The 25,529-nt window shown below is 34.7% G+C and overlaps 1 protein-coding gene across 1 annotated transcript in view; it reads right to left on the bottom strand.

Annotated features, from left to right (window-relative positions):
* LOC144958989 (uncharacterized) overlaps positions 1–25,529 on the bottom strand; it is a 589,046-nt gene that overhangs the window by 292,817 nt on the left and 270,700 nt on the right. Inside the window, exons 114-120 of the mRNA XM_078891292.1 lie at positions 23,287–23,441; positions 21,660–21,838; positions 20,716–20,866; positions 19,847–20,262; positions 10,077–10,367; positions 1,741–2,043; positions 763–882 (exon numbers count right to left, since the gene is read on the bottom strand). Of these exons, the coding sequence (XP_078747418.1) occupies positions 763–882; positions 1,741–2,043; positions 10,077–10,367; positions 19,847–20,262; positions 20,716–20,866; positions 21,660–21,838; positions 23,287–23,441 (1,615 nt within the window). The remainder of the gene's footprint in view (positions 1–762; positions 883–1,740; positions 2,044–10,076; positions 10,368–19,846; positions 20,263–20,715; positions 20,867–21,659; positions 21,839–23,286; positions 23,442–25,529) is intronic.

Below are 25,529 nucleotides of genomic sequence, written 5' to 3'. Positions count from 1 at the left end.
ACTCGCTTTTGGATTTGAAGGTCTTGGCTTCGAGCCTCACTCGGCGCATAGTTGAGTCCTTGAAAAAGGCTCTTTACTCATATTCTCTTGCCGTACTCAGGTGTAAAATGAGTACCTGGCCGTTATCAGGGTTGTCTCTGTCCAAAAAATTGTAATATTGCCTAACAGCCCCGTCCTATATGTTAAGTGTTGCTGTTGGCCAGGGACCCCTTGTAATGCGCTTTGAGCACGTTTAGTGATATTGCGCTATATAAAAGCTAAAATTCATATAAAATTAAAGAGTGAATTGGGAACAGTTGTGAATGTTTTTTAAAATACCTTAATAATTATAATAAATGGCATTAGTGTAGAACCTTACCCCATTTCATCAGGCTCAAGGTGTTCGGTAATACATTGCTTTTACATTTCTTACACACATTAGACAATGGACTTTTAATAATTAATAATAATAATAATAATCCACATTTATACAGCGCTCATTCTCATGTAAAACACAAGCTCTGGACACTTTACAATATAAATTATCAATTTTGAGTGAAAAAATTTTGTTTTTTTTTAAATATAAAATTAAGAATAAAGATGGGGTCAAAGTGGTATGTGCCCCATAACCTGGAGGTACTGGGTTCACATCCAAGTCACCACTAAGTATGGCTTGCTACTCGCTGCACTGTCGCTCATAAGGTGATATTCATACCATTACCTTTGAGAAAAAATTATCTCATAAAAGTGAAAAGGTATAGAAAAGTTTGAAACAGAACTCACCGGTAGGTTTTGGATAGCCAATGACTTTGACCAAAAACTTGGCACACTCGTGTTCTCTGACAACCACTTTCTCTGGTACAGTGATGAATTCAGGAGCAAAAGCTTTTTCTTCAGGAATTTCTGAGGAAATAAGAATAATTATATATTATTGTATAACACTAGGTGAGATAACTTTTTCATGCAATATATATATAATATGACCTAAACTTAGATCATTAAGTCAAATTAAATGGTTTAACCCATCACAGCAATCCCCTAGTTTAGCCCTGGCCAGTTTTGTGATACTCATGCATTCAATTTAATTTTTTAAAATTTGACCATGACAACGGCTTAGGTCTGTTAGATTTTCAAATAAAGGTAAGCTTTTGTTGGTGATATATAAAGCTTTGAATGGTAAAGAACTTTTTAAACACTTTACTCGTGCTCTTGAGCTTTTATATAGTGCAATCAATATCCACTAACTATGCTCAAAGCACTTTACAAAGCATCCCTGACCAACAGCAACACGTAAAATATAGAACAAAACATGATGCCTATTAAGCGTTATTACAATTTTTTGACAGATACAACACTGTTAACGGCCAGGTACTCATTTTACATCCGAGTACAGTGAAAGAATGTGAGTAAAGAGGACTCAACTATGCACTGAGCAAGGTTCGAACCCAGGACCTTCCGATACAAAAGTCTTATACCACTCTAGCCTTTCTCTCTCTCTCTCTCTGACCTTTTCCTGATTTCCCTACCTCTGTTCATTGTTTGTGTGTATTGTATTTTGTTTGAAATTGAAAGGGGACATTTTTTATCATTAGACTTCTTAGACTTCTAAATCAATTTCAATCATCAATCAATCATGCAATTAAAGGAAAGTCTTGTGATTTTATAAAATCAAACTGTTATACAGACTAGATCTCACCTGGGTTTTAAGTTGTATTTTAGAGCGACCCTCTCTCTTCTATTATTTTTTTAATTTAAACTCACCCTCCACAAAAAGCTCCGCTTTGCAGACATCAGTTCCTGCTTCATTCTTGGCCTGACATGTGTAAGTTCCGTCATCCTCAGGGAGAACCTTAGCGATGACCAGCGTACTCTCACCATGTTCAGTTGGGGTAATTTCGATCCTTTCTGGAATCGGTTCAATTTCCTTGTCATTTCTATACCAGGTTAATTCGGGCACCGGAACACCCTTGGCTTTGGAATAGAATGTGACGGTCTCACCAACTGTAGTTTCCTTTGTATCAATGCTGACAACGAATTTAGGTGCCTCAAGAGTTGGTTTCTTTTCTGTTGGCAGGGGTGAGAAATGAAAAAAAAATCGTAATGAACCATTTCCTCATTCAACAACAAAGAAATTCAAAATAAAACATCTTTATTTTCCTGATAACTGCACACTCTACTCTTAGCTCTAGCAGACGACTTTCCTTACTTTTCTTTCATTTTTGCCGCTTTGAGAAAATAAAAATTCATACAATGAAACTGCGAAATAAAGTAGGAAACGAAACAAAACAAGAATAAAAGTGAGGTGGAGGGAAAGGAGTATGAGAGAGAGAGAGAGAGAGAGAGAGAGAGAGAGAGAGAGAGAGAGAGAGAGAGAGAGAGAGAGAGAGGTTTGTATGTGTGTGTGTTTGGGTGTGTGTTAATATTTGTCTGCATTTTTGTGTTTGTGAGGACATTTTTGTTTCACAAAGCTGCAACCCAATGAAAATAAAAAATTAACAGAAGGAAAGAAATTATTTTAATTTTTGCATCATTATTACGTTTGACTTGTTTTCAAACTGCTAAATAAATTGCCATTACTTTAAATGAGTTGACAATTATTTATTTAAAAATTCGCTTGTCATTTTATTTTGAACGAGGTGCACATAAACTCCTCCTCCTCCTCCTCCTCCTCCTCCTCCTCCTCCTCCTCCTCCTCCTCTTCTTCTTCTTCTTCTTCTTCTTCTTCTTCTTCTTCTTCTTCTTCTTCTTCTGCTACTGCTACCGCCGCTTAGTAGGCCCATTAAGTTACCCTCCCCTCTCTTTATAAATAGTGCCTTAGAATGAGCTAGTTGCTCAATGTATAAAATATTTCATTTCGTTTAATCAATACAACAGGGAGAAAAAGCCATCAACCATATTGACGCCATCCCATTCAAAACGCTATTATTATTATTATTATTATTATTATTATTATTATTATTATTATTATTATTATTATTATTATTATTATTATTATTATTATTATTATTATTATTATTATTATATCGCCGGCTTTTTGTTGCAGCTACTCGCTACATGTGTTAAGTTTAAGATTCTTTTCATTTTCGTTTCCTATAATTTTAGGTAGCACACCGCGCGCCACAGATAACACAGGACTACTTGTTGTCTGTGCACCGCGCATAGTTTCTGGATCTCATGCCGAGTCGACAGAGACTCAATGTGTGACTAGGCTAGACTTGAAGAGTGAGTCGTAAACGCAATATGTACTAAATATTTTCTCTACTATGTGGTAAAGGTAAAGTAGCCTATAGATAGTACGCTCAACATTGCCATCCGGAAGTATGACGGACCGACACACAAAAACTTTGTGTTACCATGAACTTTTATAGTCTGGTTAATAAAGTTTAGTGAGAATTACTCTTAAAGAATGATGGCAAAAAACAATAACAAAGACCTGAGTGGCGTCGTCTTCATACTATATCTACAGCCATACTCTGTTTTAAAAAATATAAATAAATAAACTATAAATAGATTAATTATTAAATTTTAAAAAGAAAAAAATCCGAACGCGTTTTTATATTTTTGGCCAGAAAACTCTTTCTTTAAATATCCTATCTATTGAAATGATCCTTATCTTGCCGAAAATCCTCAAGTATGGAATTTCATTATCCTGTCCAAAACTCTCAAACCCAGGATTTCAATTAAGCACCAGGTTTCAGAGTTTTTGACAAGATAAGGGTCATTTCAAAACGAGCGATATTTGAAGAGTGCGTTTTATGGCCAAAATTTTATAAACGTGATTTTTCAGAGAACGAAAAGTTGTTTCATTGGGACAGCGTGGCTCAGCGATACGGTCTTTGCTTCGTAACAGAAAGGTACCGAGTTCGACTACCCGCTGCGCCATGCGTTGTGTGACCTTGAGCAAGTCATCTCGCCCTAGCTCAATGTGCGGCGCTGCACTGCGGCTAACGCGTGGGTTATTCCAGTTTTCCCTTGGAACACCTTCGAGACAAATTCCCCCCCCCCCCCCCCCGTGTTAATAATTGTTTTCGTTTAGTCTTTTAAAATATTAAGAGTCGTACTGAAAAATGTACCTTGAGAGATGGAGTTCACAGTTTTGTGAGATTTTATTTTTCCCGTTACGCAGTGTAATATACCAACGAGAAAATTAAGTGAGTAGAATAGTGCCAAAAGACAATAGAGAATAAAAACTTCGCGGCGATGGATGCTCGAACCCACGACCTTACTGGTACGACAACACCGCCTGGCCGTGAGAGGGTAGCTCTACAACCGTGTTTTATATTTATTAGATATGATTGTTCTTAGTTGTATTAATAGAGCCTGCACTTTCTTCCCCCGCATATTTCATTGCCGCTTGCGTCTCTTTCCATTCATTGTTTGGATTGCTGTTTTGCTTTATTTTCCATAGACTTGAGTTAAGTTCATATTGGTAATGAATGCGACATTCTCGCTCATTTACTATTTTTGCCGTGTTTATTTTGACTGCCGTTTTACCTTTCTGTCTTCGTTGTCTGTACACATTTATGTTGAAATTCGTTTTTACAAGTTTGTGATCGGATGTTAGCAGTGTACCACCGTATGATCGCGAGTTGGTTGAGGCTCTATTAATACAACTAAGAACAAACCAAATCGAACGCCTAACATCGCTATTAACGATCTATCGCGGCAACAAAAAGAACTTAGGATCAGGATACAAAACACGAAAGACTCGGAAGAAATAATAAACCTGAAAACGGAACGAAACAAAATACTGCATTCAATTCGATCACTTACAATAAAACACAGAAACGAGGAATTAGACAAAAAAGTGGAAGACATAGAAAAGTCCAAAAATAACGCATCGTCTATGTTCAAAGCGACGAAATCTCTGAACCGAAAACCATTCGAGAACCCAAAACTACAGGATAAATTTGGCAAACAGACAACAAATCCCAACGATATCCTTGACATTGTAACTGACCACTTCCAGCAGAAATTTCACAAACAAGTCTCACAAATATCGCCCTTCTCAGGAAACCCTAGAGACCTAAACAACCGCATCACAACAACTGAAGTTAGAAATAGCATAAAGTGCCTAAACAATAACAGATCCCCAGGCAATGATGAAATTCCCGCTGAATTGCTGAAATGCGGTACCCTCTCCTTGGATCTGAGCATTGCAAACATAATGAACAAAACATTCTCAACACACAAAGACTGGGACATAAACAGCGGTGTCCTAATTACAATACAAAAACCAGGAAAAACGAAAGGACCCGTAAACAACATGCGCCCAATAACATTACTGAATACCATAAGAAAAACACTGTCAACTATTGTCCTCAACAGAATTAGACCGAAAATAGAAAAATATCTATCACATAGCCAAAGCGGGTTTCGCCAAGACCGAAGCACATCGGACGTTGTATGGACACATAAATGGTTGGCAGCAAAGGCACTCAAAGAAAACATATCCATAACAATAACCGGAATCGATATGTCCGCAGCCTTTGATACGATCGACAGAGGAAAACTTTTGGAGATATTAACAGACATAGTAGACGAAGACGAGCTCCGAATAATCCGATTTCTCCTCAGCAACACAAAGATACAACCAAGGATATACGGAGCCACAAAACAGACGCAGTTCGAAAGTAACATCGGGACCCCCCAAGGAGATAGTCTGAGCCCGATTCTGTTCACAATATACTTAGAACACGCTCTGAAAGAAGTTCGAAAAGTCATTCCAAAACCAACGACTCATATTGAGAATGCAATACCAAGAGAAATCGCCTATGCAGATGATGTAGATTTTATTGGATCAACACCAGCAAATATAGACATCATACAAAATACCCTCATGAAATATAACCTCCAAGTCAATGCCAATAAAACCGAATTTACAACAATATCGAGGAACAAAGAGGAATGGAAAAGAACAAAGAAAGTCGGCTCACTAATTGGAGACACCGAGGATGTACAAAGAAGAAAACAGCTATCAAACGCCGCACTCAGTAAACTCACCAATGTATGGATTAGAGGTGACAAAATAAAGAGAAAAACCAAACTGAAACTGTACCGTGCTCTTGTAAAACCGGTACTTCTGTATAACTGCGGCACTTGGGCGTTGACAAAATACGAAGAAGAACATCTGGATGCCTTCCATCGCACACAGCTAAGAAGGGTACTGGACATCAAATACCCAAAAAAGATCTCAAATGAATCACTCTATAAGATCACAAAAGAAAGACCAATTTCCCTTGACATTTTACAACAACGATGGCAACTTTTCGGTCACATACTACGCAGGGACAAAAACATACCAGCTAACCAAGCCATGTCGGGATATTTCCAAAAACACGGGAACCTTTTCAGAGGAAGACCGATCACAACACTCCCTGTGATCCTAAACAAAAACCTCACAACACTTGGACAAAGCATTAGTCTCATAACAGCAGGGGACCTTGAAAATCTGAGAACCCTAGCAGAGGACCGGCAATATTGGAGACACCTCACACAGGAAATACTGGAAACAGCCAAGGCGACCCGATCTTTCGGTCGAGACGCGAAAGGCATCTAAGTCAAGTAAGTCAAGATATGATTTAAAAGAGTTTTTTTAAAAAGGAAGTAAGAACGCATGGTTACGAGTCGTCCATTGGTTATGCCGATTTGATTTTGTATCCTTCATATATTAGATAGTTCGAAGATGACGTCACTCAGGTCTTTGTTATTGTTTTTTGCCATCCGCATTTATGAGTAATGCTCACTGAACTGTTAACTATTAACCTGACTATAAACGTTCATGGATACACACCGTTTTGTGTGTTGGTCCGTTATACTTTCGGATGGCAATGTTATGAGCTTCTTCGCTAAGCGCATACTATCTATAGATAGTTCGAAGATAACGTCACTCGGGTCTTTGTTATTGTTTTAGCCATCCGCGTTTATGAGTAGTCTAATGCTCACTGAACTGTATTAACCTGACTATAAACGTTATTGGATACACACACTTTTGTGTGTTGGTCCCTTACACTTCCGGATGGCAATGTTATGAGCTTCTTAGCCAAGCGCATACTATCTTTACCTTTTTAACTGTATCTCTTTAAATATATTTGTACCTTATATTCTTGACAGTTTCGGGTTATAGCCCGCCTTATTTTCTAAACTGGATTGTCCTGGTTACACTTTCGACTCTTAACGCACCAGAAATATAAGTTTTTACTTTTAATTTTAGTTATTATTGATTCGTGTTTAAATTGTTTTAGATCTGTAGCCACATTTGTTCGCAGAGATATACTTGTATTCCTTGTATTTAATAATCTGTTGTCATTCCATATGTTCCATCCATATTTCATGTAAGGAATCAGTCTATCATTTAATGGATATTTACTTTCAAGTCATATGTGTAGTATTCATGTTTTAACGTACTATTTTTATTTATTTTTCTTTCTATATTTCCATTTGATTATGATTTGATTGACAAATGTGGAGACACTTCATATTTGCTAGCATATTAATTTCAATTCCAATAACATGTTTATAAAATTTAATGTAACTAAATAATATATTTTATAAAAAAAATATTATATTTTGCAGTCGACCTGCCATACATGCTACTACTGTACATAGTGTTGTAACTTTGCTGTAAACTTCTACTCTAAGTGCTCTTCTACCGTTGTCCTGTTATCCTACTGCATCATTTTCTTCAATCGTCCATCGTCCATTAAACATCGTCATCATCTTTATCAACAACAACGTTCTCGTTTTTTCATTTCATCTGTGTATATTTATTATCGATGGTCAGCGGATCAAACCTCTGAAGTCCCGATTTTCAAGATCGGCGGATTTTGCGCACAATGTTTTATTTCATTTTGGGCGGATCAGACCTCTGATGATCAGATCGCAGGTCTGATCCGCCCAAAATTACAAATATACGGCGCGCAAACTCGTATGTAGACTTCAGAGTTTTGATCCGCCGATCGTGAAAATTGAGAATTCAGAGGCTTGATCCGCCGACCACCATTATATAGATAATGTGCGCTTGTCTAAGAAGCTCACAACATTGCCACCTGGAAGTATAACGGACCAACACACAAAACTGTGTGTATCCATAAACGTTTATAGTCGGGTTAATACAGTTCAGTGAGCATTACTAATAAACGCGGATGGCAAAAAACAATAACAAAGACCTGAGTGACGTCATCTTCGAACTATCTATAGATAATGTGCGCTTGTCTAAGAAACTCACAACATTGCCATCCGGAAGTATAACGGACCAACACACAAAACTATGTGTAACCATGAGCCTTTGTAGTCTGGTTAATACAGTGTAGTGAGAATTACTCATAAACATGGATGGCAAAAATAATAATAATAATAATAATAATAATAATACAGATCTGAGTGACGTCAACTTCATTCTATCTATAGATTAATTTCGGTCACCCACCCAGCTCCCCGCCGTATGGCAAGTACTATAATATTTATTATGATATCGAGAGAAAAATAATATTCAAGATGGAGATTAAAATTGGGTCAGAAATGGAACGGGTTGTCCCATAACTTTTTCACACCGTCATAAGACTCTTGCAATGATATCCTTGATACTCACTGCATCTTTTTTCCCCCTCTCTTTTCATTGTTCACCTTATAAAATATATTATAATAATCAGTAATAAACAAAAATGAATATAACATCTTCAAAAAAAAAAAAAACAAAAAAACAACAAAATACCAAACACGGAACGTTTCAAGCTCAAAACCCTTCTTCCGCCAATAACAACAACAGCAAAAAATCCAATAAAGACATAAATACATTTACTAAATTCCAGATAGACGACTTCGTCTATCTGGAATTTAGTAATTTATTTGTGTCTGTATTGTTTTATTTTTTTTTCTTCTGTTTTTTTTTTTTTTTTGTTGGCTGAAGAAGGGTTTTGAGCCCGAAACGTTCAGTGTTTGGTATTTTGTTCTTTTTTTTATAAAGCCGTGATATTCATGTTTGTTGATTACTTTTTACAGTCCACAGCTTCTAGCAGCCTTAGTATCACTTTGACATTATATTAATCAGAAGGGTAAGGAAAATAGAAAACCCACTGTTTAAAAATAAAAGAAAAAAGAAGAGAGGACAGAAGAATGGCTCAAATAAAGATGAGTTTGTCGGCATGAAAGTTTTGAGTTTTGATTGTGTTGGGTGTTAGTGTGGAAGTGTGAATCAGATAAAGGAGAAAAGGGGGGAGGAGGGGGGGGGTGTTCAGTTAGAAAGGTTTCCATGCAAACATCACCAAAGCAACAACATGCTGGCAACTAAATCATTGGATAAAGTGCAATTATTTGAAAAAAAAAAAACATTAAAAAAAAGTAAGAAAAAGAAATACAACCCCAAATAAATGCATGCCCTAACGGCCACCATCTATAAGGTATAAAACAAGTTGATTATTAACGTGATTTCACTCATGCAACTATTATTCCTCTATGTGACATTGCCTACCTAGATGCACCGATTAGCAGGTCTGATAACCGAACGAAATTATGGGCCTGCTTTAACATTGGGCATTATTTTGGGCTGGTTTGAGACTATCTACTCCATTACAACAATGAGCCCAGAACAGTTTGGGTTATCAGACCTGCAAATAAGTACACGTCGGTACCTACGTTTTAAAATATCATCTTAACATCTGTAACCTTTAGAATGGTAATCTGTTAATAGTGGTCATGAACTGCAGTCTGATAACCATTGTAATTGTAGACAACATTCACAGGAGTTTTGGGTGTTAAAATTAATATATAAATTATAATAGTGAGATGTTTCTGTGTATAGTGACGAATGGTTGGTTGATCAGCAACGTCACGTAGAATCGATTTTGTTCAGTAGTAAATTACATGATTTTTTGATTCTCTATATGATTGCTTGATGCATTTTTTTTTTCAATTTCTTATCGATCAGAGTATAAGAGGAAAAAAAAAACACCTTGTAAACAAATATTTATTCAATGGTCTACAAAATGGTTACCAGAGTACACATTTCCTTTTTTATTTCTATCTTTTCTTTTAAAAATTATATTTCCTATATTTTTGGAGTATCTAAATTCCGGCAACAAGTTAACCAATAATCTTACGTTTATTTATAGTAACTTCAACAGCCACGTCATCCCATCCGGCGTCATTATCTACAGTCAGTATGTAGACGCCGGTATCGGACTGAACTGTTTCCGGGATGATCAACGCGACCGATTCTTCGCCCAGCTGGATGTGATGTCTGCTGCTGCTTTCCGATGTCAGAATACGCCCGTCATCCATAGTCCATTCTATAAGAGGGTAGGGGATGCCTTCGATATCAACCTCTAATTTGATTGGCTCTCCTTCCAAAACACAGATGTCGTCAGGTTTTGACAAAATACGTGCTGGTACTAGATAAAATGAAGAATACGGAATTATTTCCTTGCCCCTCTCCTTAGTTCCCATTGTATGGATAGATCGCCTTTCTACAGAGTGCTATTGCTAAGCCCCTTTCCCAAATTTCTGATAAGAGCAAGTGGAACTATTTTTCTTCTTCTGATTTTCTGACAGCACTTATTGGAACGAAAATATTTTGTCTCCAAGAACGCGGCATAGGGCCGGCGGCTGGGTGCTGAAGGCCCCAAAAGCTCACAGGAACATTTGAGTTTGAAATTGAAATGGAACTCCGTGACATTATAGTTTTCCATGACTATCTACTCTCACAACTTATTTGTGTAATCTTGATATAATTAACTCACTCAACCCTAACACCGACTATATCCGTAGTTTACCCGGGTTACTTTTACCCCATGCCTGTTTATTACATTTTTCTGAGACAAATTATAGGCGTAGTATCAAAGCCAATGTTTTTAGTTTTTACATATTAATGGTAGTTGAATAAAATTATCAACGTACATGCTCATGTTTAATAACAAGATATGAAGTGAGTAGAAAAGTGCCAGAAGATAAAAGCTCATGTTTAATACATTTTTTTTCTCCAATTTTGAAAAGTAGCAAAAATCTCTAGGATTGAGTGAGTTAAGCTTTGCTATTTATTTATGGGAAGGATGAAACGATGGGTTATGCTTCTATTTTTTTTTTCAAAGTAAAACTACTTGTATTGGTAAATTTATGAATATCTGTGCAGTATGAGAACGTTCAGTAGGCTTGTTGCTATGCTAGCATATAAATGCTGCAAACTTTCAAAGATAATTCTTGGTGAAGACGAGGCATCACGTAGCTAATAACAACTACCCTTTCGTTATTGGAATCGTAAAACAGGGATACAATTATAAATGCACATTTATTAAAACTATCTGGATTACGATAAAGCAATTTATAAAACCATATTTAGAAGAAGAAAAAAAAATAACTGAAAAATTAAACATTCTAGACCATGGTGCTATGGATATTTATTTTAATAAAAATTGAATTTGACGGCGAAGGTACGATTTGTAAAATGTCTTGTGATATATCGTCTATGGTTTTATATGTTTTTTAGCAGTGGAAAACGAATTACCCAGATTAATATTTTGCGTCAATTTTGAATTTAATAGTTTAGTAAGAAGTCGGAGGGACGTCCGGAAGGAAACTGGAATTTTGTAATAACTCAAAAGGTTTTAAATACATCCACTTGAATCTCACATATAGAAGCAAGTCACCATTTAGCTACTTTTCAATGACGTTTCCATACAGATCGATGTATTTTGCCAGCATGATATCAGTGAATAGATATAGATACCCAATAGAATTACTCGTCAAGCTTTAAAAACTAATCTTGAAATTTGTCAACAAGATCTTCTGCATCGTACCTCTTTCTCCCTAAATGGTGCTTTAAGTGTTTACACACGTGAAAGTCAGACGGTGACAGATTTGGACTGAGGTAATAAAATGTTCCTGAAGATTAATATTTTTTTTTGATAGTTAGTCTCCATCAGGCCGTTCAATGAGAGGTATCTCGGCTACGCGGTCTTCTTGACACTGCTCAGAATTTTTTTTCGAAAAACTTAAACTCTTTGAAACTAGTCTCCATCTGTTAAAACTTTTGGAAACCATCAGGTACAAACTTTCCGATACCCTATGTCATGTACAATTGAATGAAAACCGCTATTTAGAATTTCAAGTTTCCAAAATAATATACGAAATCTTTACTCTCCTATCACATAATTTGATGATCTCGTCAACTCAAATAACGTTTTCATCATTTTATTTTTTGGACGTTTTTGTCCGACCAGACTTGGCTCCGTTTTCTAGAGTTGTACAATCGTCTTTGAACCAAGGACACTGCTGGTAAACCTGAGACTTAAACATTGCATTCTCAACCACGAGTTTCGATTTTCTCACGATGAAATTAAGATTTTCTTTCTTTTGAAAACAAAAAAGCGAACAACAGCTCTGATCTCCAACTTTGACCAGTCTATGATTGGAGTCGACATCTTAAAAACAACAGCTTTTAATATTGCGTTCATTTTTTTGTGCTTAAATTTCATAACAAAGAAAAAAACAACACATTTCCTATGTTCCTGTATTTACAGATAGATAGAAACTTTAAAAAATATTTTTTGTTGTTAAAAAGATATGCCCATTTCCGGTTTCTTTTCGAACGTCCCACGTAATATCATTTTTTTTTCATTGAACGAAAGAGGTAGACTACATTATATTTTTGTGTCAATGTTATTTTGTTACACCATGATAATACCGACTATAATGGTTTAAAGCAGATACATTGTATAATGATGTCAGCGATAAATGATGCGTGTTATGTACGCATGACGCAATGATACTATTTTTAGTTGTTTACATTGGACAAATATTTGTGACAATGGCAGAAAAGTGGTTAATATCAGTTCATTAGCATACTATACAAATAGTACTATTTCTAAACAAGTCTGCTTACATTAGGCAGAATCAAAATTTAGACAGCGTTCCTACAATCTTATAAATTGCATACAATATTTTTGTTTTGTTATTTCCTTATCTTTTTTTTTTTTGGGACAAGTTGCTTATAATGTAATTTTAACACTTATCTCACAAAAGCATATTATAATATGACCCGTTTTCCCTTAACGGTAATGTTCAGACAAGGGGATGACTGTTAAAACTTGCTTTTTGACACTTTGATAGATAAATTAATACAATCCTCCAATCTGTTGGACAACACATTAGATTCATCGGATAATGATAACTTTTACTATTACTTTTATCTTTATTTCATATACTATATTGCTTTTTAAAATTAATTATTCAAATATATTGTTTTTAATTTTAATCTATTCATTCATATAATTCACGTTTGTAAAACAAATTTCCTTATGAATCAATCATATTGTTTAATTTATTCTATTTATCTATCATCCGAACTTCAAAAAATATTCACGTTATATTTGTAGCTGTAAGAAAAAGCAGAACAGCATTTTCCTCTTTAAATAAAAGAAGGAAAAAAGATAAATAAAAATAGGGAGTTCTCATAATGATGGAAAAGAGACAGCGTGTTTTGAAATTTACTCCCCGTGTTTTAACACCAAATAGACATAGGTCTACACTTAATTCTCTCATCCATTTCAATAAAGGTGAACCCCAATAGATTCAAATTTGATGTCATTTTCAAGAACGGGGAAGTTTTCCTATTATTATTATTATTATTATTATTATTATTATTATTATTATTATTATTATTATTATTATTATTATTATTATTATTATTTATTATTATTATTATTATTATTATTATTATTATTATTATTATTATTATCATTATTATTATTATTATTATTATTATTATATTATTATTATTATTATTATTATTATTATTATTATTGTTGTAAGTATTGGTGGTATTACAGTTGTATTTTTATGGTAATTAGTGGTATCATTTTATTTTTTGGTTCCATTTACCTTTTCTCTCTTTTCTCACTTTCATGTATGTTGTCATCAAATTGTATGAATTATTGGCGAAAATCTAAGATTAAATAAACTTTGAAACCTATTCTCTTCATAATGGTGACACAATCCGGTCATACGACTTTCCGAACTCCGTCAACTATATTATCTTCATCCAAATATTTGTATGTTTTTAAAAATCAATCAGAACTGAAGAAAATTCATGCGCTTTGTTTGGATCGAGATTCATACGGTCATGACCCCAAACGGAACATTTCAAAGCTTCTTTTGCTTCTGTTTGAGTTCTTGATCGGGTAAATTCTTCTTCTTCTTGTTCTCGTTCGTATTCTTCTTCTTCTTCTTGTTCTTCTTGTTCTTGTTCTTGTTCTTGTTCTTGTTCTTCTTCTTCTTCTTCTTCTTCTTCTTCTTCAACGCTCCTCCTCATATTGTCCTCATGCCTGGATGTTTACATGGTTTAGGAACGCTGTTGTCTTCTTCAGCTTTGTCACAGTCCCATACAGCTTACACTGAACAGGTGAGGTATCAGGTCAAAACTCCTCTCTTGCATTTGCATACTTCGGGCACGTCTGGAATATGATAATATGATGGGCGAATTCTTCTCCTTTACCATAATGATAACACATGTCTGCTTGGTCGATTTTGTCCCGATTGTGATTTTAAAATTGAGACCTGGTCCTTTTCTTTTTATAATTTTTTTTTATTGGTAATCGGGTAAATAAAGAAACAGATATGGAGTCACTGACTGTGTGACCAACTGAAGATGGCAGATGGCCTCACCTGGGAGGCTACCAAAAAGATGGCGAAGGACAGAAGCAGATGACGGATGGTTGTAGAAGCCTTATGTTCCATTTGCCATCCAATACTCCAACAAACACATTGCTCTCATTTTAGCCGGAATAAAAGTTCCTTCAAATATCAATCCAGTGATGACCCCTTTCCAAATATCGATCGATTGATGACCCCTCAACTTGTTAATGAATCAAATTCAAAATTACACTTTTTTATCTGAAAATTTAGAGGAACTTAACTTTACATGCATGCGTTAAAGGTAGTAAGTGATCTTCATGCAGTCTGAAAAATATTATAGTTAAATTTGAAAAATATTATAGTTAAATTCAAGTCATGGCATCCATTGTTGTTGCTGTTATTGTTGTTGTTGTTGTTGTTGTTGTTATTGTTATTGTCTCAAAAAAGGACATAAATTTATGAATCATTTTCTTGAACACGTTGCGTGTTTTTTAGACTTGTCGAAAAATGGATCTTAAGGAAAAAGGTTCAACTTAATTTTGAGTCAAATGCATAATATAATTTGAGATGTTTAATATTAGAATAGGATATTGAGTGCAGGTAGGTCAGTTCACACACAGAACAACAAAAATGATAAATACAGTCAATAGTATTTAGTAGCTACTGGGAATAAATCAAAATTACAAACACACATTTGTGAGAAGGAGTTAGTAGCATTTGCTACTTATTTTATTGGGAAAATGGTAAAAAAATTAACAAAATAAAATAAAAATAGACGATAAGGAATGATTACGAAGTTCATTATATTAATAATATATATATATATATGAAAAGATATCTAGATTCACACTGAAGCATAAAAATATAATGAATTAAAATTTAAATGGAATGTATAAAATATAATATCACTTTTACATTTTCAACGTTCTTTATAAACTAATAAAATAAACATAATTAAAAATAGATAAATAAAAGAACAGACTTTAGATTAAAATTATCTTTTAATTGGAAGACATTTTTAAAAATACGACACTTAGATTATACAAGCTCAAATTTATCAAGATAAAGTTGACAGATGTGTAAAAAAAATATTGAATCATTCCACCATTTCATATTGACAAGAACTGACACATTGTGTATCTATTCTCTTCGCAAGAACTGACATATTGTGTCTCTATTCTCTCCGCAAGAACTGACATATTGTGTATCTATTCTCTCCGCAAGAACTGACACATTGTGTATCTATTCCCTTCGTACCTGTGATCAGAGAACCTGCTTTGACTTATGAAGAATGACTAGATCTTATTTAAATTTAACTGTAAAACTGTCTGCACATGGAGCAACATAACTTCTCTGATTTGATTTGACCAAATTGTGAAATTGTACATTATTAGAATGGAGTAAAAACTTCAATGTCTTTCTCAAGTCTTCAGGGCTAATATTTTCACAAAATCTTTTACTTCTTCAGAGGGTCCCAATATAATAGCTCAGTCGATAGAGCACCCGCTTAAAAAGCAAAGGGACCAAGATCAATCCTGGGTGCGGTCGAAATACATTTTTTTCTGCCCCTCTGCCCCCGTGTGTTCCTAGCAGTGCTTGGGTAGCTGGCTCTGTTAGAGCAGCCAGATAGTCGATTGTGATGGACTAGACTAGCGTTCTATCCGAAAGGTAGCAAATAATAATTGCTGTTGTCCGTTTCAAGCGATAGAAACCGGGATAAACTCCTACTCCATGAGCCTGATGGCTCTGCTTGAAGGACTAACTTTTTACCTCTTCAGCTGTTGTCAATATGAATTAGTAAATAAAAGGCACATAGAGGCCTTTATATATATATATATATATATAATTATATTCAAGAGAAATAAGGACGCTTATGGCTTAGAACCTGAGAAAGATTTATATACACATGTGTATAAATTTATATAAATATATTTATCAGCTCAAAGGCGCTCGAATTAATTCGTGTATTGTATTTTCCAAAGTCTTCACAATCCCATCTAGATCTAGCAGCTACACACAAACACATAAATAAAGACAATCCAATAATCTAAGTTAAAGAACATCCGTTGCCAATTTAAATATTTAAATAGAATGTGCAGGTGTGTAAAAAGTTATTAAATTAAAAAATAGAAATAGAAAGCAACAATAGTTTTTTTCTCCCATTAAAACATTTAAGCTTTGGGATAATAATGTAAATTGTCTATTTGAATAATTAAAATAAGGAAAATGTATAAAATCTTAATTTTTTTTAAAAGTTGTGTATTCAAAGTAATATATATATATATATATATATATATATATATATATATATATATATATATATATATATATATATATATATATATATATTACGAATGAACGCTCACGTACAAACAGATCAGAATACTAATTATAATATAAAATAGTAATGAAACCAAAGCAACATAATATGACAGTAAGAAACGATGAAACATCTAACCATAACACACATAGAAAGAAAGGATTTCCAAACCAAAGCAGTCATTAGTAATGTGTTGTACACATCTACCGAGCACACACGTAATATAATATAAATAACAATGCACCCTATTAATCCTATTCCTGCACTGTGTTTAACAACCCCGATTCCTGCACTGTTGGGTACATTACAAATATTCCATATGACAGTAAGATAAGATGAAATATCTAACCATTAACACACATAGAAAGAAAGGATTTCCAAACCAAAGCAGTCATTAGTAATGTGTTGTACACATCTACCGAGCACACACTTCATATAATATAAATTATAACAATGCACCCTATTTACTCTATTCCTAACGAAAGAGTGAACATGGAGAAAGCTTCGTATGGGAACAAAACAGTTCTGTTCTGTTTTGAGAGAACGTCATGTTGGTTGTGCGCATGCGTCTCTCGTCCTCGCTTCCGGTGAAAGCGGCTTGAGACACTTCACCGAAAGCGAGGACGAGAGAGACGCATGCGCAAAACCAAATTGACGTTCTCTCTGTAAGGTGACATCCAATCAAGGGACGCTACTCTTCCGCTAATCTCATTCCCTATTGTAAACAAGAGGTAAACCACTTTAAAAAATATATTATATCAAATAAATAAAATATAAATAAAATTTCCTTTATTCATCCCTAAGGGGGAAATTTTTCATTAGGGTAAAATGCGGGAGTAAGTAAAATCAAATATTAATTTAATTAAGTAGTTTATATCCAATATTGAACTATTAAATACAATAATCCACTTGAGTGACTCCTTAAACATCATTGTTCTGACTTTTTAAAACCACTCAATAGTTTTCTTAATTCCTCTCTCTCTCTCTCTCTCTCTCTCTCTCTCTCTCTCTCTCTCTCTCTCTCTCTCTCTCTCCCCTCCCACCCCTTAGTGGTAATCATCGTATCTTTCCATACTTACATCTTCACGGAAAAAAAGGTTTAAAATGTCACTCATCGCCTCAAAACAGTATTATGTCGAGAAGATTTAGATAGTGAAAAAAAGCTGAATTTATAGTCAGATATATTATGACATAATACCAAGTTGACAACGTGGAGCACAAATCTCGTTTTAAAATTTAAAAAACAAACAAGATTATTTTATTATTTCAAGAAAAACGATAATCCTGAAAGTGAAGTCGGCTACGTGGTCTCGTGGTATGGCATTCGCTTTCGGATTGGAAGGTCCTAGGTTCGAGCCTCGCTCGCTCGGCGCATAGTTGAGTCCTCGGAAAAGGCTCTTTACTCACATTCTCACACCGTACTCAGGTATAAAATGAGTACCTGGCCGTTAACAGCGTTGTCTCTGTCTGAAAACTTGTAATGTCTTATCGCCTAACAAGCGCCATGCTACATCCTACGTGTTGCCTGTTGGTAAGGGGCCCATTGTAAAGCGCTTTGCGCACGTTTAGTGGATATTGCGCTTTATAAAAAAAAAAACAACTCAAAGTCTTATTTTTCAGTTATATAAATTTGTAACTTGTGTTAGATTTTGTTGTTGTTGTTGTTGTTATTGTTGTGGTGGTATTGTTGAGAAATAAGCCATAGTCATTCTTTAGATCACAAAAAACCATCCATGCTTTGTGGTTAATTTGTTATGATTAGAATGTGGATTAGAAAAAGGTCATATATTATGTGTGAACTCAAAATTGACACATTTTACGTCACACATACACATTATTGCAAGATGTTGAATTATATATGAAGGGGTGTGATAGATAACTTGTTGTGTGTTACAGTAGGGGAAAACTTAACTCTCTCCTTACCAGCCATTTTCAGGATTTTCCCCAAAACTTCACACCCAACTAACACAAAACTAGATTTTTTTTATCACTCAAACAGAATAGCGGTAAGTTCTTGCGATACATAATTTCTTTAGCAAAACATGCTCTACAACTCACTGTTCATTAAAAAAAATATTTTATGATGTCCTTTGTAAAGCGCTTTGAGCACATTTAGTGGATATTGCGCTATATAAAGCTTAATTATTTTTTTTTACAAGAGAAACTTGAATAAGAAAAATGTTGGTTGTGTCGTAACGAATAGGACGATTTTCCTGTAGTTGGCATGGAGAGGGTTAAAGTTGTTATGAATAGATTATTTCACATGGTGTTTTATAGTGTAATGATATTCATACAATAATGATAATAATAATAATATGTCCACACGTATGAAGATAGTAAGTTGCTTCCTTTGCATTGGTTTTGTTTTGAAGATGATCGTTACACTTGTGACCCTTCGCCTCAAAACGGTATTATGTCGGGATGGTTAAGATGTTGATAATTGAATTTATAGCCAGAAATATCAGTCTTGTGTTGAGTTTGTATGTTTTATTGAGGAGAATGGATACCATATTATAGGGTGCTAATGCCAACAATTTATAGTTTTGACCAGTTTTCACATTTAATTCGGCTTTTAAACATCTGACTCGTTCCGACATAATACAGTTTTGAGACGGTGGGTCACAATTGATGATGATTATGATGATAACAATGTTGATTAATGTAGAAGGCGATACTAATGAATACATTCCAGCATTCGCAATGATGATGATGATGATGATGTTGATAATGATGATGGTTGTGATAATATTTGGTCTCGGGATATGATGCTAGCATGGAACAGGGGAGGTAATAATAATAATGATGATGATAATGCTATGTTGGAGAGATTCTGGGTTAAAGTTACAATGCAAGATAGATGCACAAGGCAGAGCGCTACAGTCAAACGGTTACTGTGGAAATCGGCATTCAAGAAGAACAAACCTTGTGGAAGAACTCTGGCGCTTGTCGTTGCCTCGCCGACTGCATTGGTCGCTTTGCAGGTGAAGACAGTCTCTGAATCTTCCAGAGTGATGTCGTTGATTTTAAGGGTGGCTACAGCGTCCTTGTAGATGGTCTTGTACCTGGGTCCATCCTCCAGTGGCTGGTCGTTAGCAAACCACTGAACTTCCGGTTGTGGTTGCCCTTTGACCTCGCAAACTAGGTCAGCTGTGTCGGACACGTTAGCCGGTGTGTCGCTGAGCGGTTTGGTGAAGTAAGGTGCCTCAAAAATGACTGTGACGTGGCAGGAAGAGGAAGCGACACCATGTTTGTTGGTTAGCTTGATAGTGTATTCTCCTTTGTGTTCTGGTCTGGCTTTATCAATGGTAATGGTCACAGTGTCATCAATTTGTTCGACTCTGTTGGGAAGAAGACCAACGAAAAAAAAAGTAATAATTTAATCGATATTTCTATTATTTTGTTCGCTTAAATAAATCATTAATTAATTAATTAATTAATTAATTAATTAATTCCCTTTATTCATCCCTATATATATAATCAGTTTCTGTTCTTGTATAAAATCAAGCAGAGTGATTTCCCACTTTTGAATGTCCAATGCAATTGGTTCATTTTGACAATTTTATACAATTTAAACATCTTTTTTAAAGGAGGAGGAAGAGGAGGAGGAGGAGTAGGAGGAGGAGGGGAAGAAGAAGAAGAAGAAGAAGAAGAAGAAGAAGAAGAAGAAGAAGAAGAAGAAGAAGAAGAAGAAGAAGAAGAAGAAGAAGAAGAAGAAGAAGAAGGAGGAGGAGGAGGAGGAGGATGAAGAGGGAGAAGAACAATTGTTACAGAACAATGCTAAAATATCGTACCTGTAATTACCATCCTCAGGCAAATCTTGTCCATTGAAGAGCCACGTGACTTCAGGTTGGGGTTCACCTTTGAACTTCACCTCCAGCACTATGCGCATATCAATGTTGACGGTGATATCCGTCAGGCCAGTCACAAAGGATGGAGCTGCACCTAATTCAATACAAGCATATGGTCATTAACTCTCTCCTTACCCGCCATTTTCAGGATTTTCCTCAAAACTTCACACCCAACAAAAACAAAAATAGACGTTTTGTCACTCTGATATAATAGCAGTAAAGTTCTTGCCATAAATAATTTCTTTAGCAAAACATGCTCTCCAACACACAGTTCATTAAAAAAAAAAAATTATGGTGTACAAAAGAAATTTGATAAAGATAAAGGTTGGTTGTATTATAACGAATGTGACGATTTTCCTATAGTTGGTAAGGACAGGGTTAAGAATTTTACAGTCATTAAAAGCCCAGAGGACTATAACAATAAGAATAATGTAATTCTTTTATCTCAATAAATAATTTTAAAAAAATCCCGTTGACTCTTATACGAGGACTTCCATTTCAAAAAGGTTATATAATTAAAATTGAATAGACATGCCCTTACAGAGAGAACGTCAACACAGCATTGCGCATGCGTCTCTCTTATCAACTGAGGAAATCTGTCGTTTGGTTAACTCACTCAACCCTAACACCGACTATATCCGTAGTTTACCCGGGGTTACTTTTACCCCATGCCTATTTATTACATTTTCCTGAGACAAATTATAGGCGTAGTATCAAAGCTAATGTTTTTAGTTTTTGTATGTTAATGATAGTTGAATAAAACTATGTACATGCTCATATTTCATACATTTTTTTTTCTAATTTTGAAGGAGCAAACATCTCTAGGATTGAGTGAGTTAATGAAATCTACTAAAATAAAAAAAATCCCCCCAAAAGTTTTGACTTACCAACGGGATGGACGTAAAGATCAGCGGAAGTAGAGACACTTCCAGCACTGTTGGTGGCCGTAACGGTGTATTCGGCATCGTCATCTTCCTGTACGTCCCTGATGGTCATAGAGTATACGCTGTCCACCTCCGAGATGTCATGGCGGTCATTGGGAGTTATCTCCACATCATTACGGAACCTATTATCGATACAAAAAGGTAAACAAAAACAAAATACAACCCAATGAGATAAAATATCTGATGTTTATAATAGACATGTTGCGTTGTCACATTAATAATAATAATAATAATAATAATAATAATAATAATAAATAATAATAATAATAATAATAATAATGATAATAATGATGATATAATAATAATGATAATGATGATAATAATAATAATGATAATGATGATGATGATAATAATAATAATATAATAATAATAATAATGATAGTGACAATAATAATGATAGTGATAATAATAATGATAGTGATAATAATAATAATAATGCTAATAATAATAATAATAATAATAATAATAATAATAATAATAATAATAATAATAATAATAATAATAATAATAATAATAATAATAATAATGATAGTGACAATAATAATGATAGTGACAATAATAATGATAGTGACAATAATAATGATAATGATAATGATAATGATAATAATAATAATGATAATAATAATAATGATAATAATAATAAATGGCATTTATGTAGCGCTTTACCCCGTTGTCACAGGCTCTAAGCGCTAAACACTGCTTGAACCGAATCTAAAAGAAATATCATACACACTACGGGCTAAACCTTATTAAAAACAAAAATGAAACGACAGCTTTATGGGATCAGATGAATATAGTGTAAAAATAATAATGGACAAGGACTTAAACTACTCCTCATGCTTCTTCTATAGAAAGAACTCAGCTCGTTGTTAATTTATTGCATTTGAATGATTAGTTCTCACCAAATAAATTAATTATATCATAATTTAGCCTAGAAAAATCTCAATGACTCAATGTTACACACAGTGTTTTTGTTGTGTGTTGGTACTTATATCCGGCTAGCGACTGTAGTGGTTGTTTAACCTAAACGCATAACATCAATACTATTTTTTTTCCTATTTTGGGTGATGATGGGTATAAGGGGGAAGGGGGAGGGGGGCGGGGGGGGGAGGTCTTCAAGCAACAGTATTTGTATTTTACTGGGATAAAAATAGAAAATGGACCAATCAGTACAATCCGCAAAGTAGCGCTGGTTGATCAGAAATGGATTTTTTAAAAAAGAGCTTTTATATAGCGCAATATCCACTAAATGTGTTCAAAGCTCTTTACAAGGGGTCCCTGGTCAACAGCAACACTTAACATGTATGACGTGGCATGACGCCTGTTAGGCGATATTACATTTTTTTTCGGACAGAGACAACGCTGTGATTGGCCAGGTACTCATTTTACACCTGCGTATGGTAAGAGAATGTGAGTAAAGAGTCTTTTCCAAGGACTAAACTATGCGCCGAGCGAGGCTCGAACCTAGGACCTTCCTATCCGAAAGTGAGTGTCATACCACTAGACCACATAGCCGCATAAATAAATAAGTACAAGTGTACCGATCTTGTCTACAAATTAATTGTCTTACCATGTTGCCTCAGGCTTGGGTACGCCGGAAGCCTGGACTTCCAGAGTGACTGTTTCCCCGACATCAACTTCCTGGTTCTTGAGCTCAGTCACGAATTGAGGTGCGACTGTGAAATCGACGGCGATCTTTTCGGACACCGATGACTCGTCTGGTTGCTGTGAGAGTGGATTGATTGATTGATAACAAAGAAGAAGTGAGTGGATTGTCAAGGATTTTGGCTACTATGGGGTGAAAAATAACATCAAAATATAATGGCAGGAATAGCAAGAATCAACGTATACTGTATTTGCAGGTCTGATAAACAAATTGTTGTGGGCCCAAAGTTGTAATGTTGTACTTTACTAACGAAAGAGTGAAAATGGAGAGGCTTCGTATGGCACCATACGCTTTCTGTTACTGCTTATTCCCATACGAAGCCTCTCCATTTTCACTCTTTCGTTAGTATTTTCACGATCACCGGCTTTAGGCAGCCCCTACCGTTTTCTAATGTTGTACTTTTCGGGTACGAAGCAAAGACCATATACCGCTGAGTCACGCTACGCTTCCCCATACTTCACCCGAAAAACTCAATAATAATAATAAAATTAGTATAAAGAAGAGAGAAATAATGTCTAGCAATCTTAAATAGCCGATATATTTTACTATAACAAGGTTAAATAAAGCCCGCAGTTATCTTAAATAACCGATATATTTCACTATAACAAGGTTAATTAAATCAAGCCCACAGTTGCGCCCGATTATCAGACCTGTAAATAAGTGCCCGTATGTGAGAAAACAAGGTTTAATAGCAGATGTTTAAAAAACTTCCAGACTGTTCATAAAATATATGACCAATCGTTTCAAACGGGTACAATGTCGGATTGGGCTTAAAATAGAATTCTCAGCTTTTACTACTTTAAAAAATCTAGTTAAAATTAAAGCCTTAAATGAAACCCTTGATTAAGAAGATTTGTATTTATTGTATCATAAACCTGAAATAACAGAAACAAAAATAAATAAAACACCAAAACACACAAACGGACCAAAAAAAAACAAACCAACCCCCTAACACACACAAACACAAAAACATACATACATCATCTGATTCTGAATACTTTGACTTTGAACACAACTTTCTTTCTCTATCTAATTCATTCCGACAGAATACCCTATTAACGTGGTTGGTCACGTATTATTAGGTACGTGCTACACGAGTGCTCTGAATAGAACAAACACGGATACATCACTACACATGTATCCTCAATAGGCTTCAACAGTCGTGACGTCACTTCCGTCGTAATGACGCGTAGTAACTTAGTAACTGGTTCTAAACTATCGGAACAATGGCGGACGCCCTTATTAAATACTTCTCCGGCGAGCATAAAAGTGTAACCGGAGGAGAAAAACATTACAAATCTGATCATGTATTGACTTTTATACACTCTGTTCACATGACATGTGAAAAAGTTCTAGCCAGCATGAATAATACAAAATACTGATTTTCTTTGTTTAAAACCAAGCTGCTCGTTGCCGGGCGGCGTGACATCAGACTATTGAATCCAATTGACACACCAACAGTCTAGAAGTATCTCAAAAGTTAAACTTATACAGAATTGTGTTAGAGTGATATATCATATAATATTACATTGGTTATACAAAGATAAAATGAATATTATGAAGGAATGCCAAAGGTGAATAATAAAAAGAGTTTACCCTTAACCAGGAAAAAAAAAAACAAAATTTGTAAAGTTTTCAATTCAAGAGTAGGATATGGCATTATAATTAATTGTCATTTTCTTATTTTTTCCTGACATCAAAAGCCAATCAATTAAATTTATACTAATACTTATGTTTTTGAGTCCAAATTCATTTTCATTCTTGATTTATTTTAACTTGTATTAATCGTATTTATTTGCCTGTTCTTGATAGGCTATTCTATTTACCCAAAGAAATATTTTGAAGATAAACTCTGTCTAACAGAAATAATAGAAATTGAACCTGCATATCTTTTCCTGTCTCTTTTAAATTTGAAATTCAATTTACTCTGTGGGATCGTATACATTTTACATATATTATTATATCAAGTTATACAAATATCGCACGTACGAATGGTGTGAACAAATTCATGTCTTTAAATAAAGTTGAAAGACGAATAGTCATAGATTCATATTTTCTTCAATGAGAAGAACTCAATTGTAATGAAGGAAACAATTGCACTTAAAAAGAAAAAACAAAGGAAAGAAATAGCAAGAATTGTTAACTAT

This window comes from Berghia stephanieae, chromosome 13 (genome assembly GCF_034508935.2).
Source record: "Berghia stephanieae isolate SIO BIC M18660-M18661 chromosome 13, UCSD_Bste_1.3, whole genome shotgun sequence".
NCBI lineage: Eukaryota > Metazoa > Mollusca > Gastropoda > Nudibranchia > Aeolidiidae > Berghia > Berghia stephanieae.
This window is presented reverse-complemented; position numbering and strand designations above follow the sequence as displayed.